Source organism: Mesocricetus auratus, unplaced genomic scaffold, assembly GCF_017639785.1.
Source record: "Mesocricetus auratus isolate SY011 unplaced genomic scaffold, BCM_Maur_2.0 Super-Scaffold_100007, whole genome shotgun sequence".
Taxonomy (NCBI): domain Eukaryota; kingdom Metazoa; phylum Chordata; class Mammalia; order Rodentia; family Cricetidae; genus Mesocricetus; species Mesocricetus auratus.
In genome coordinates this window covers 65,463,899-65,478,784 of record NW_024429191.1, presented here as the reverse complement: position 1 = coordinate 65,478,784, position 14,886 = coordinate 65,463,899, and the positions used below count along the sequence as shown (strand labels likewise).

At 42.2% G+C, this 14,886-nt stretch overlaps 2 protein-coding genes across 3 annotated transcripts in view; one reads left to right on the top strand and one right to left on the bottom strand.

Annotated features, from left to right (window-relative positions):
• The window catches only part of Trim37 (tripartite motif containing 37), a 140,778-nt gene that overhangs the window by 29,434 nt on the left and 96,458 nt on the right, over positions 1-14,886 (bottom strand). The gene's annotated exons all lie outside the window — the stretch shown is intronic.
• Ppm1e (protein phosphatase, Mg2+/Mn2+ dependent 1E) overlaps positions 1-14,886 on the top strand; it is a 129,859-nt gene that overhangs the window by 109,626 nt on the left and 5,347 nt on the right. The window contains exons 3-6 of the mRNA XM_005076890.4: positions 4,975-5,174; positions 8,152-8,340; positions 11,452-11,595; positions 11,793-11,886. Of these exons, the coding sequence (XP_005076947.1) occupies positions 4,975-5,174; positions 8,152-8,340; positions 11,452-11,595; positions 11,793-11,886 (627 nt within the window). The remainder of the gene's footprint in view (positions 1-4,974; positions 5,175-8,151; positions 8,341-11,451; positions 11,596-11,792; positions 11,887-14,886) is intronic.

The window sequence follows — 14,886 nt, the reverse complement described above, 5'->3', positions numbered from 1 at the left end:
AGAATTGAGCCCCAGGCCTTGGACATGATGTTGTACATCTGAGTGACATCTACACACACACACACATACCTCACACACACACAGAGAGTGGGGGAGAGGGGGGGGGAGAGAGTTGTGAAAGAGGGTCTTGCTGAATTGCCCAGGATGACACGAAACTTGCTATCCTCCTACCCAGCAACGCAAGCAGCTAGGTTATAGGCATGTGTCGCCACACTGGCCTCCAGTTAATGTACTGGACTTATACATATTTGAAAGCAGTTAAAGAAATTATTTTTATAAAATCAGAGCATGACTACCCCACCATGCACTATTTGTGGTGCTATCTTAAATACTAAGTATGTGTTCTACCCTACTCCAAACTTTTTAAGGGTAATATGAGACAAGGTATTAACCATGTAGCCTTAGGCTGGCCTTCAACCCTGCCATAGTCTCCTGCTTGCTGGAGTCACAATGTGTGTTACCATGCCTATCTGTTCTATTCAGAGCATTTGCCCATCAACACAGGACACGAGGGACAAAGCATGTTATAAATAGAAAGGCAGTCCAGAGACTGTGTGGCATTCCCATTCCTCCTGTCTCTCTAGACTGTGAGAACTGTCAAGGAGGGAACTGCTGCTTGTTTTTAACTGAGAATAACTGATTCACCTAGAACCAAGCTGTCCCGGAGCCAAACTGAATAGAATTGCTTCTACAAAGCAGAGTCTCTTCTGGTGGGGATGCACACAGTGAAACCCTGGTAATGAAGAGACCAGAGATTCCATTCTGCTGCAGTGCAGCGGGTGATGGCTGACTCAGCTCCAGCTCGGCACAGTGACATTAACGACTGAAGAGTAATTTACAGCTGTGAGGGGGTGGACTGCTACTTGGGTGGTTTTCAGTTTTTCACGCCCCTTATTTTATTTTCCCATCTCAAGTGGCTATTATTTATATACTAATGTTCTATAACACTCCTGTTGGAGACTGTCACGGGTCTGGAGAATGTCTGAGCCTGACAAAAGTAAAACGAAAAGACCTTTTTTTTTTAAATGGATGTCACTGGTCACACTGTTTGATCTTGTTTTCTAGATGATCATTTAGAAATGTCTCCATGCTGTTGAGATTCTCAACTATCTGCAACTCCCTTATCCTTTCAGCACGAGGGTCTACAGCAGTGGTTCTCAACCCTCCTCATGCTGCAACTTGTGGAACATCCTCATGTTGTGGGGACCACCAGCCATAATATTGTTTTCATTGCTACTTCATAACTGTAATTTTACTACTGTTATGAACTGTAAATATCTGTGTTTTCCAATGGTCTTAGGTGACCCTGTGAAAGGGTCATTCAACCCCTTGAGAACTCTACAGGGATACTGTTGACCCACACATTACAGGGGAGAGAAGCATAGGGCCTATAACATGCAGTGAGGCACTTAAGTGCCTTTTAAAACCTCTTCTTGGTTTGTTTCAAAAAAGCCTTTTATTATTTTTAAAAATTTTTAAAAAAGTTTCATGTGTGAATGTTTTTTTCTGTATGTATTCTGTGTATCATGCACTTAAAGTGTCCATGGAAGCCGAAAGAGGGCATCAGATCCCTTGGAACTGGAGTTACAGATAGTTGTGAGCTGCTATGTGGATGCTGGGAATTTAACCTGGGTCCCTGCAAGAGCAGCCAGTGCTTTCAATCCACTGAGCCATTCCTCTAGCCCCTTAAATTTTATTTTTTGCTTTTTTTTTTTTGACAGGATTTCATGTAGCTCAGGCTGCCCCCAAACTTACTCTGTGGTAGAGGCTCCTGATTCCACCTCTTTAGTAAGAAGGTTACAGGCTAGGGCTACCACGCCTGGCTAAATTACATGTTTTAAAATTAATGGTAAAGGGTTGGGAAGTTGGATCATTCAAGAACATGCAAGCCTAAGGATCTGAGTTCAGAACCCCAACAACTATGTCAAAGCTGAGCATGGTGGTCTGCCTCTGTAATTCTAGCGATGGGCAAGTGGAAGCCGGAAACTCGTGGAGCTCACTGCCCGCTGGTCGCATGGAGCCAGTAAGCTCCAGATCCAGCAAGACAGCCTGTCTTAAACAGTAAGGTGGCACACGGGAACAGACTAGTGGCTACTCAGGAGGCAGAGGCAAGAGAATCACCACAAATCTGAGGCCAGCGTGATCTGCACAGGGACGCCAGCTATATAAGCTCTGGACAAGAGGGACTACAAGGACCACACCCAGTCATCCAACACTTGCAAGAAAAACAACTTTACATTTTAAAATAGTACTTCACGTGTATGGGTTTTTGCCTGCATGTGCACTTCTGAGACCAGAAAGAAGGTACTGGAACCTTTAGAATTGTAGCTCTAGGTGGTTATGAGCTGCCATGTGGGAGCTGGGGACCAAACCTGGATCCTCTCCAAGAGCAGTATTTCTTAACTGCTGAACCATCTTATCTCTTTAGCCCCAATATTTATTTATCTCTTATTTTATATATGAATGTTGTGCTTTCATGTATGCATGTACGTTATGCTGTGTCTGCTGTTCAGAGGCTAGAAGAGGGTGCTGGAACCTCTGGAACTGAGTGGCTGTCAGCTTCTGTGTTAGTGTTGGGAACTGAGCTTGGGTCCTTTGCAAGAGCAGCCAGTGCCCTTAACCACTGAGCCACATATCCAACCCCTGACAGTGTAATAAGCAAACCCAAGAATGATGAACAGTTTGTTTTTACCTAGGATTCTGGGAACATATTATTAATTTCACCCAGTCCTATTCCCCTGGAAGTTTCTGTTTTCATATGCTCTTTTGTGACCATGTCAAATAAGGACACACTCATTTCAGGTCTGCATGGGGTGTGTGTCTCTCCTGCTATATCTGGTATAGGAGGTAGTTCTTATTGCATACCTTTAATCCCAGCACCTGGGAGGCAGAGGCAGGCAGATCTCTCTGAGTTCAAGGCCAGCCTGGTCTACACAGTGAGTTCCAGGACAGCCAGAGCTACACAGAACACCCTGTCTTGAAAAAACTAAAACAGCAAAACATTTGGAGTTGCTTAAAGCAAGAGAAATATTTGGCTGTTTATTGGCTTGTTCATTTCTTGTATATAACTCCCCCCCAGAAAGTATTTGCTCTTTGAACTTCATTTCTCTTTCAAATATACCTTGTTTTTCAGTGAGATAAAATTGGGAAGGGGAAGCTGGTTACGGTGGTGCCTACCCATAAATTACAGTACTGGAGAGTTCAGAAGCAGCCTATGCTAAGAGACACTGTCTCAAAACAACAAGCAAAAACCACAGAAAAACATTAAAGGGCTCAAAAGCCACTAACTGGGCCTGTAGGACTGTTGTACATTAAAAACAAAAATGAAATCTTTGAGATTAGCTTCCTACTAAGGAATGGAGTTGGACGTGGTGGCTGACACCTATAATCCTCTACTCAGAAGGCTGAGGCAGGACAATTTAAGAACAGGACAGCCTGGGAACAGAGAGACCCTGTTCACAAAAGGGGTGGGGGAGTTTGTGCTGGATGGACAATTTGCAACTTGGAAAGCTAACTTCAGGACTTGGAAGTCTACAGCAGAAGGACCCTGAGTTTGAGGCCGGCTAGGGCTCTATAGGGGAATTCTGTCTCAAAAAGATACAGTGTGTGCACAGTACTGCCTGGCATGGACAGGGCCCGAGTCCTATCCCCAACACTACAAAACAAGGAAAAAGAATTAGTATGCATAAGAGTAGAAATGGAGTCACGGATTCAAGGATAAAGCATGATTGGAAATGAAATAGGAGTCCAAGTTCCATACTGTTGAGGAACGCACAGTCTCTCTTCTTTGGGATTTCTGTTCTAGGCTGCAGGAAGCATCTGTAGCCATTGCCCGTCTGCCACACACTTCCTCAGGCTGTCAAGCTGTGTCTGATTTAGTCAAACAACTTTCTGGAGGAATATCTACAGTACTGGAAACCTCATCTTCTGGTTGAATAGCTACAAACTGAGTGGAAGACAGCCTGAATAGATGGTTAGAGATATTAGACATAGTCTCTCCGGTACACACTGGTCATGTGCCAATGACAAAAGTCTGCGTTAGCTACCAGATGCTAACTGATGAGTCAAATTGTAGTTAAGGTGATGCAAGCCAGGTGTGGTGATGCATGCCTACAATCCCAGCACTTGGGAAGGTAAAACAACAAACAGTCACAAATTCAAGGCCAAGACCAGCTTTACCTACATAGCAAGACTGACTTAATAAATAAATAAATGAAAATAAAGCTTGTCATGGTGGCACACGCCTTTATTCTCAGAACTCTGTAGGCAGAAGCAGGTGGATCTCTGTGAATTTGAGGCTACAAGATGAGACCCTAATAATAACCCTAATAATAATCATCATTTTTTAAAAAAAATCAAAGTAGTACTAAGTGAAGACTCCCATATAAACACTGATAAAATTCAGTTTGCTCTGAATAAACAAACATTTAATATCTTAGTTAGCCTATTGGCTAAACTACTGTCTAAAACTTTAATAATAAATATTTCAAAGAAAATATAAAGCTCATTTCCAAATGATGGTCCATTTGTTGCAGTAGAGAAAACACGAGGTCAGGAATAGGAAGCGAGAGAGCGCCAGCAGTCTGCCAGTCGTTTTCACTGCCTTTCCTGTTCCCTTGGCCGAATAACCAGTGCTCATCCTTCAGCTGTCCTTCTGAGCCTAGAGGGTGGCTCTCCACGTGATAACCATAGTGGTTGTCCACAGTGAAGGGTGCTCTGGAGTGAGGGCAGAGGGCTAGAGATGATGCTGCGGCAAGCCTGGCCTGACAGAGGTCTTCTGCCACAGAGGGTGAGTTTGGTGGCAGCTGATGGCTTTCTACTTATAGGTAGGCTGCCATTTCTTCACTTCAGAAGCAGTGTTCCTTTCCTTGAGTTAAGAAGGACATGACTAGGGTGACTACTTATGTCCTTACCAAGCAGAAGAGTGGAAAGCAGGGTTACATGGCTCTTCAATGGAGTCTGTTTCCTTTACAGAAATCGAGACCGTGAAATTGGCCCGTTCTGTCTTCAGCAAACTACACGAGATTTGTTGCAGCTGGGTCAAGGACTTCCCACTGCGCAGGAGGCCTCAGATTTACTATGAAACATCAATCCACGCCATCAAAAACATGCGAAGGAAAATGGAGGACAAACACGTGTGCATCCCTGACTTTAATATGCTCTTCAACCTAGAGGTAATGGCATTCTGGAGTCGGTGCAACAAAGTCCTGTCAGAAAAGGACTGGTGTCCCAACTGTCACTCATGGCATGAAGGGAGGCTGACTGCATTAGAAAAAACTATTTGGTTATTTTGAGTAAGTTCAAATCATTCCAAATTGGGAACATTATGTTATTTTTAATGGGTTCATATGGTTCAAAATTGGGAGAGTAAAAACCTCTTCTGGACAGCCAGTTCCTATCCAGGAAAGCAAGGAAAGTTACCAGTTACTTTAGAAGCTATTTTATTAATAACCAAAGAAAACCATTATATCAAAATAACACTTTATTAAAAGAAAAATATTTCTGTAGTAAAGTCAAGTGACTTAGTGAATTCTCAAAATACCATGTTGCTGAAGCAACAAAAAACACAACATAAAAGAATAAATTTAAGGCTGAGACAATTTGATTTCATGTGATTTTCTTTTTCAAATCTGGGTCTCTGAGATAGGTAGTGGTTGGAATTACATTCCACAAGTCTCTGTGACTGACAGATTAGATCCATATGAGCCTTGTCAGCTTAGTCACCATTTTCTTGCTATCCTCTCCATTTCTACTAAATGCATTATGCTAATGCAAACAAAGGTGGGCTTGTTTGCTCTGCCTGTCATTCACCTTTTCTTTCCTCTTTTAAGTCCATAACTTGAAAATTGCAGTGTAGTAATTTATACCCAGAATAATATTTCCTTCACTTAGCAGCTAACTTTAAACTTCAGCTGACTGTTAAGGGCTGAAGAGCAGTGATGACAGTCAGGGCTTAGAAAGACAGCAGCTGCTACCTTTGTTCCCAGTGCTGTGTCTGTGCAACGGCCCCCATAAAATTACACCTACTTGAAGAGTACACTTAGATTTGAAGGACGTTGTTCAGGATGTTGACCTGCTTGGTTTTCATTTTGTCTTCGAATATGAAAACTAGTCAAAGGCCTAGCTCAGTTAAGAGTCTCCGTGATGCACGGAAGCAGGTACTGAAGGCTTCTCGGCTATGATTCTTTAGAGCTTTTGCAAATTCTCATATCTTTTGATCCGATTACTTCATTTCATCTAAAATTCTTCATCACAACAAATACAGCAAAGTCTTAATATCTGATTGTTAGGTGTTTTAACATTACTAATAAAAACAAATCAAAATGATCTTAAAATCATTAAAGGAGATATATCTCATAATCTATTCAAGATAATGTCTTTGAACAATACTAAGTGACATGCAGAAATGCTAATGACATAAATCAGGGCATAAAATTTCACATATAGTATGATCCTTATTTTAAAAACATAGAGCCAGTACACCCGTAATCCAGTACTTTAGAGGCTGAGGCAGGAGAATGGCTGTAAGGCAAGACCCTGTGTCAGAAACCAAAGCATGCACACACACACACACACATTCATGCACATCCAGATGTAGGATGTTCGTCTCACATACCCAAAGTCCTAATAAACACCATTGCCAAAACAAAACCAAGTCACAAATATATAGGTACAGGGTTATCTACAACAGTGAGGTCACAGTGGTATTAATTTTCTTTATTTTTATTACTTTAATTATCATATTTTTTTTCTTTAAGAAACTACACTGTGTTAAAAGAAAGTCTGTGCAGTGCTATGAGTGCTGAGACTCCATGACTAACGGAGCCCTGGCTTTGTACTTCTCCAAATACTCCACCTGGTTGCTGTGTTTTTTTATGTAGTACTAAGTTATTTGAAATAGTGTATTACTCTAGTCCAGATATAAATTCTAAGTGTCAGGATTATTTCTAGACAATTCTATTTAGTCAATCTTCTGTAGCACTATAAATTATCTTGCTTAAAATGCAAGAATTACTAGAGTTATAGTGCCTGAATGGAGATATGGACTTCATCATTTGAGTGTCACCATTATTCTCAGGACATTTATATGCAGTGCTTTTTTTAGAGTCATTTTTAAAGCATTAGAGACATTTTCAAAACACCGTGTCATCTCTCTGTGTGACACAGGTGTGAGGGCAGGACAGGAGAATGAGGCATCCCTTCAGAACATCTGAATTCAACCTGGGCTATATGACAGTGTTGCAAAACAAACAAAGGAGATTAAAAATTCAAAAAAATAATAAGATTTTTAAAAAATTAAAAAACCAAGAACCTCAAGCAAGCAAGCAAACAAACAAAAGCATCCCCCAAAGAAAAGAATTGTTCAGATGTCTGTGACAGACCCAAGGAGAAGTGACTTACAGATCACCAACAGATCTCAGATTTAAACATCTGAGCTGAAAATGAAGAGAGCAGTCAACTATTTGGCACTTGAAAAGTGAACTCAAGACACAACAGAGGGCAGAAAGGTCAATGCTAGTAGCTAGGCTTCATGAGAAATGAGGCACTGAAGCTTAGATTGGAGCTGAAGCCCAGTTGCAGGCCACACAGGTCACTTGGGCATCTGATGTGGTTCAAGACTGGTTAACAAATTTAGAGACTGCTATTTATGGTAGGAACTCAATGTGACCAGGAAAGGGGCATAACTTGTATGTTTTTATCTGCATGTATTTTAGACAACCTGAATACAATTGGCCTTGTGCTGAAAAGCCAATTATTTTCTATTGTTCTCTGATATTTTGGAAAAAAAAAGTACTCAACCCAGACCAGCTTTTGCTCACTTCTTCCTCATACCTTCTTTTCTCTTCCTCCTCACACCTCTGGTTTTGAAGCAAATGCACGTGGGTGGTTTCCATGGTACAAGACAACACGTTTCACAGAGAGGGAGGGCGCTCCAGCCTGCACTAATTGGACATGATGTGTTCCAGGGCTCTGTGTGTAAACACAGATGCCCTAGCATCACAGGTATTCAGCAGCTCAGTCAGCCTTGTCGGCAAAGGGAAGTGTTTAGTCTCATCATCTGAATGGCAAAAGCAGTAAAGGATAGACCTTTTCCAGGACATTTGGACGGTACTGTGCTCCATTCCTTAAATGTTTTGTGTGTATTTACAGGACCAGGAAGAACAAGCTTACTTTGCAGTGTTTGATGGCCATGGGGGAGTGGATGCTGCCATTTATGCCTCTGTTCACCTACATGTTAACTTAGTGCGCCAGGAGATGTTCCCCCACGATCCTGCTGAGGCTCTCTGTCGGGCCTTCCGTGTCACAGATGAGCGGTTTGTGCAGAAGGCAGCCCGGGAGGTATGCCCATGTCCTTGTGAATGCCAGCTACAAGTGTACCAGCTGACTCTCTGTGGTTAAAGGGCTAGTTTGGCCTTTTCTCTTTCTGGATACACCTTATCTAAACGGCGAGGGCTCTCTCTCTCTCTCTCTCTCTCTCTCTCTCTCTCTCTCTCTCTCTCTCTCTCTCTCTCTCAGGACTAATTTGGGGGGGCACAGTGATTCACTGTAAAGGAAACTCAGACTGTGGTTTTCTGGCCCCTTTCTATAATTGCTGGTGAATTTGGCAAGTAAGTTTTGCTTATTTTTTCCCCTCTTCAAGTCAGCCTTGAACTTGGAACACTTCTCTAAGCACTCTTGCAGACAAGATCTAGAGATGGTGAACTGAAAACAGTTTTTAAAAAGAAACAGAAACTGGGATTACTCCCACACACTTCATTCTGCAAGAATAGGCAACAGGGAGTGGTCAGTGTGTCTCTTCAGGGGATATTTCCACTGGATGATTTTTGAACTGACTTTCTCTTAATAGAAAAGACAGAACTCATGTCCTGTATTGCTATGGCCAGACAGACCTAAGCATCTTATTTAGAATGAAATTGAGGGGTTCTATATTAAAGTCTAAAAGTAAAACAAACAAAACCGTATGTCTATCATATTGGGCAATGGAATATAATTACCTATAGCACTCTATGTTGAACTTTAGCTGGGGGGGCCAATAGAAAAAGACATTTTCTACTTTTCAGAACTAATTACATATTAAGATATATAGTAAGTTAACACTTCTGCCACATGACTCAAACATGAACTTTTGTAATGAAAAGATCAGAATATTATTTGATCCCTTCTTTTTTTTTAAAGAGATTTATTAATTATGTATGCACACTCCAGAAGAGGGCATCAGATCCCATTATAGATGATTATGGTTGTTGGGAATTGAACTCAGGACCTCTGGAAGAACAGCCAGTACTTTTAACCTCTGAGTCATCTCTCTAGCCCCATTTCCCTGGTCTTACAGTTATGCTGCAAAGCAATAGTAAGGCTTGGAATTAATGAAAAGATAACCTAGAACTATCTTGTAAAAAGCAAAAGAAGTATCTACCTTGAGCCCTAAGCTTGGAGTAATACACAAATTAACTATAGTAACTACTAGGATCCACAGATAGAGGTGGGGCTACACAAGAGAACCCAAGTTGACTTCAGCTTTCTTTAGCCTTGGGGGCCAGCACTCTGCTAGACCCTGCCTCTCTGGAGCCTGCTGGCTCTCAGCCTGAGGACAAGGTGAGCCCTGGGGGTGGGAGTAACCTGTATTTGGCGGTGTGAGACACTAATCGTTTTCTACTTCCTGACATGTTTCCCCCACTCGCTCTGTCATGGTGCTGTGCCCCTGTCCTGCCAATAGTTCTCCGCATGAGTCAGGGTCCTTCTTGTGCATCCGTGTGCTGCTTACTGCTGGGGGAAAGTAGCTATTCCTGTTGGGAAGCAGCCCTGCCTCCTGTTCTCTCCAGGGCATATGCACTGAAGTGTCTTTATCCTGTGTTCCAGAGGGCTGAGCTTTTGAACATTCTGTGTGGGAAGACATTTTATTGGTGGGTGAGGATTTATAACAAACTTTTCCTATATAGGGAAAAAGAGAAGTTGTTTTTCTCATTGGATACAAGAAGCCCTTCACCACCCTGACGCACTCATTCTAATTTGGGCCAGGTCCTTAGTAACAGAGTCATGCTCATTTGGTGGTGACTCATGTCAAATGGAGATGTCATTTTAGTATAGCAGGATCAAGAGCTTTAAGTACTTTGGTAGCTACTGCAGTGAAACCCAGGCTGTTAGTTCTCTATAGTGTTTCCAGTCAAAGCTCCCTAAAAATACCACGGGGAAGACTGCCCTGGCTTTTGCTTTTAAAAGTATATAAGCATCTCGGCTCCTTAACATCCAGAGCCTGGGGACATTTCTTCTGTACCTAACAAATACTTTGTGTACACACCCACCACACCACCTCACTGACTACCCAGTAGGTCAGAAATGAAACAGACTAGAACTGGACTCATTTAAGAAAAGGACTGCCTGGAGTCGGGAAGTGGGTGGTGCATGCCTTTAATCCCAGCACTTGAGAGGCAGAAGCAGGTGGATTGAGTTTAAGACCAGCCTGGTCTACAGGGTAAGTTGCAGGACAGCCAGAGCTGTTCCAGAGAAACCCTGTCTGGAAATACAAGAGGGAAGGGGAGGAAGGAAACAAGCAAGGGTATGGTAGCATTCATCTTTAGTCTCAGCACTTGGGAGGCAGAGGCAAAAGGATCTCCATGAGTTCCAGGCTAGCCAGAGTGACAGTTCTCTTAAAAAAAAAAATAAAAAGAATGGGTGGTGGTAGAATGGATTTAACAGTGAACTAGGAAGAACAAAGACTTCAAGTGTTTTGCATAGTAAACAGATTACCTGACCTTAGACAAGTCACAAAATATGCATGGGGAAGGAAAGGACAACTTCAGGAACTGGTTCTTTATGTCCATCACTTGGCATGTCAGAGGTTGCACTAAGGTCATCAGGTTTGGCAGCAAGTGCCTTTACCTTCTGAGTCTTCTTATCTGATCCAGTTTTTAAATTAGTTAATTTATGTTTTATAAGTATGGGTTTTTTGCCTGTATGTATGCCTGTGCACCACATGCATGGAGGCCAGAAGAGGCATTATATTGCTTGGGACTGAATTACACATGGTTGTGGCCATCACCATACAGGCTGAGAATCGAACCTGGGTCCTCTGGAAGAGCAGCCAGTGCTCTTAATGACTGAGCCATCACTTTCCAGCCCTCAAGCCCAGTTTTTAAAAAAAAATATAAATGCGCATAAATTTCTCTGAGCCGGGCATGGTGGTGTACATATTTCATCTCAGCAGATGCAGGTAGGCCTGTGTGATTTCAAGGTCAGCCTGGTCTATACAGGAAGTTCCAGGCTGCCAGGGATACACAGTGAGACCTTATTTCAAAAATAAAATAAAATGTTCTGAGAAACATAAATTTGTAATATGAAGTAATATTACTAATAATCTCTCAAATGCAACTTGTATTGATTATAAATTGCTTCTCAATGGGAACTTGGTGTCTTTTATTTTCTTTGACTCTGGTCTTAAATTATTTTCAGAGCTTACGATGTGGAACCACAGGAGTAGTGACTTTTATCAGAGGCAACATGCTCCACGTGGCATGGGTGGGCGATTCCCAGGTTATGCTTGTAAGGAAGGGCCAAGCTGTTGAACTAATGAAACCACACAAACCAGACAGAGAGGTATGTATGATTTGTTCTAATAGAGCATGCCATAATGGCAGTTTTGTACTTATTAACTAAGATCCTCTGAGTATTACTATTGCCTTTAATCTTCTCCTACAGGAGAAATACAGAGCTGATGGGCAATGTATCTGTTTACTGTGCAGTGATGAATAAACCCTGAATCCAATCATTTGCTTTGTATTGCACTGCTCTAGGATGAAAAGCAGCGAATCGAGGCCCTTGGAGGCTGTGTGGTGTGGTTTGGTGCCTGGAGGGTGAATGGAAGTCTATCTGTCTCCAGAGCTATAGGTAGGAAACAATACTTTGTTTCTCCAAAGTCTTCTAGCTCACTGTTTTGTGTTAACTTTGACATGAAGGGACTTGAGATGCTAATTTATATGCTCAGAATGCTTATCATTGCTTAAAATAACCACATGCCCTTTTAAAATATTAAGTACACCTGACTATTTATACATTTAATTCATTATAAGCTAAGAATCATCTCAAGGAATGTAGCATTTATCACTTTCTATTCTTTTAAGAGACTCCTCCTTGGGCTGAAGAGATGGCTCAGTGTTAAAGCTAGACTCAACCAAAAATATGACAGAGAGAGAGAGAGAGACAGAGAGAGAGACAGAGACAGACAGACAGAGACAGACGAAGAGAGAGAGAGAGACAGAGAGAGAGACAGAGAGACAAAGAGTAGAGAAGAGAGGCCTCCAAGTTGGTGTACAAATCTGATTAAAACCAAAATTATCATTTCATTTCTAAAAAATGGAAGGTTTTCTCCAAACTTCATATTGCTTCTAACTTTATCTCTCTCTTTTTGTGAATTATAAAATGATATGAGAACTCTTAGAAACAACACACTTTGTATAAACAATTTTTGAAATATGGAATATATGTATGTTTTTCTTTAATACCAGACTCTGCCTCGAGTGCTGGTATTAAAGGTGTGTACCACCACACCTGACCCAGAAAATATAATTTGTCAGATAATCTTGCATTCAAGTTCATTTTTTCTTCCTCCCTCTCTCCTCAAACATGCTAGGGAGCAAATCTAGGTAGGGTCTCATGCATGCTGGGCAAGGGCTCTACCCACCCAGGTACTCTCGGCCCTTACAAGCATTCCAAAAGAACCGTCTCCCTGAAACAAATGTTTTAAAAGGGCAAAACTGACTTGAAGGGATTGACTGCGCTGCCTTTGTCATGCCGTGAGTGGTCAGCCTTGTGGTTAGCTTCGCTTCACAGCTGCTCTTTCTTCTTCAGCACACAGACCCATTTAGTGTTGCTCATGTGTCTGTGCCCAGGGCTGACTGCTTCGAAAAACAAATGTGTTTCATGAGTAGATAAGCAAATGTACACACCACAACCCATAATCTTCACCTCCCCAAAGAAGTAACTGGTCATACAGCTAGCACAGACAAAGTCTGTATCTAATTACCAAAGGTTCCAGAACAAGAAACCCTCAAAGATTGGTTAGTTTCATCAGTGATTTGAGCTCTTCCCACACTTTGAAAAGGGGCTGCTGGCAAGCTGTCAAGTGTTCCAGATATGAGCATCAGGAGCTAAACAAGTACAAACACCTCATGAAGAATAGTTTTACCTCACAATGAGGGAGCTATTAGGTACTCTGGAGCAAGGCCAAAAGGGGGAAATTCTCATGCCTGAAATATACTTTTATATACAATGATTTTTGACAACCAGAGCTGGTCAAGGCCTCTTCATGTCTTCTGACAGTGTATCAGGAGACTGACATGGATCTCTACAGAGCCAACTTAGGCAGATGCTGGCCCTGATATGAAAAAGAGAGTACAAGGTGAAACTAAAGCAGAGTAAGAATGTCCTCGAGTAAGTTTCATCGTAGGATGGAATAAGGCAAAAATCACAGGTACGTGATCACGTATCAGTTGGATACGGTGATGCACTCACTACCTTTAGGGAGGGAAGCCCCAGGGATAGTAATACTTTTAGGAATAGATGAGTACGGGAGGCAAGAGCAGACTGTGTTCCTGCCAGCTTGTGGTGGACTTCAGATTTGACCCTAAATAGTCTGGACTTAGGAGGTTCATAAGCAGAGGGATCCGCAACCAGGTCTGTCTTTGCAAGCACTTGCAGTGGCAGACTGCAGTGTAGAAGAGCTCTGAGGGGACAGCATGTAGAAGGGTGTGGTGACAGTGCTGGAGACGAGGACATCTAAAAAGGGAGACACGGGGGAGGGTATAAATTGGCGAGCAGATGATAGTTTGTGAGGAAGAGGAAAACTAACTTCCAGGTTTCTGACTTGTGAGTAGGAAGACGATAAAGTGTTTGTAATAAAGAAGCAGCAGTTGGCAGGGGGTGAGTTCAATTGGACATACTTTCAGTTCTAGGTACTGATGGAAGTCTTGGAAGAGAATTTGTATGTACTTGGAAATACAGATCTGGAGTTTAGCTGAAAGTTGAGCTGGAGACAAGGAGTTAGTAACTCATTCTGTCTCAGCAACAGCATTACGATGTGTGCACCCACATATGTTCAAACTACAGGCATGAGTAACATTGCCTAGAAAATACATATTGTGTGAAGATGCCAAGATGAGGCCCATGACTTAAGGGTAACACAGTGGCCACTTGGCTCTGCCACTTTATAGGCTATTGATCTTGAAACACTAATGTCTCAGAATGGTTTGCTCCTTTGTAAAGTGAGAGTACCAGCGCCCAGTTCATGAGTGAGGTGGCAGAATAAGTACCTCATTCAGAACTGAGCCCGACACATTTTTAACCATGACGGTTATACTATTAAATCAAGGAACAAACCAGTGCTGTTATCCTAAACACTAAGTTAGAGGGCACTACTTAACATATTCTTTCGTGGCCAAGGACAACCCCTGGCTCTTTTCCAAGTGTCTAAAGAAAAATAACAAATGAAAAAATTACACACCTGGTAAGTCTGTATTTTAAAGTTCAAAAATAACCATAAAAGATGAGTGATCTCAGCAACCTTGAGAGAAACCTGTGAGCTCAAGGTCTCTAGCGTGTTGGGCATCTCCCTAACACTGCCTGTGTCTGCTTATGTGGTTAGCATGCGATCAGGGGGTGAGCATCAACATAGGTGGGTCATCTTTGAAGACAAGAGGACACTGTGGGCTTTCTGTCAGTTCTACAGGCATTAAGTACAACAGCCTCAAAGATTAAGCCAAGTGGACCAGAAGTCAAGCAGTCTATATCCTAGCTCTTTGTGTGAGACTGTGGATAAAGCCCACAGTTTCCCTGGCTTTAGGGAGTCACACTTGGTTTTTAAATCCCTTGTAACTCAAACCTTTCTACATG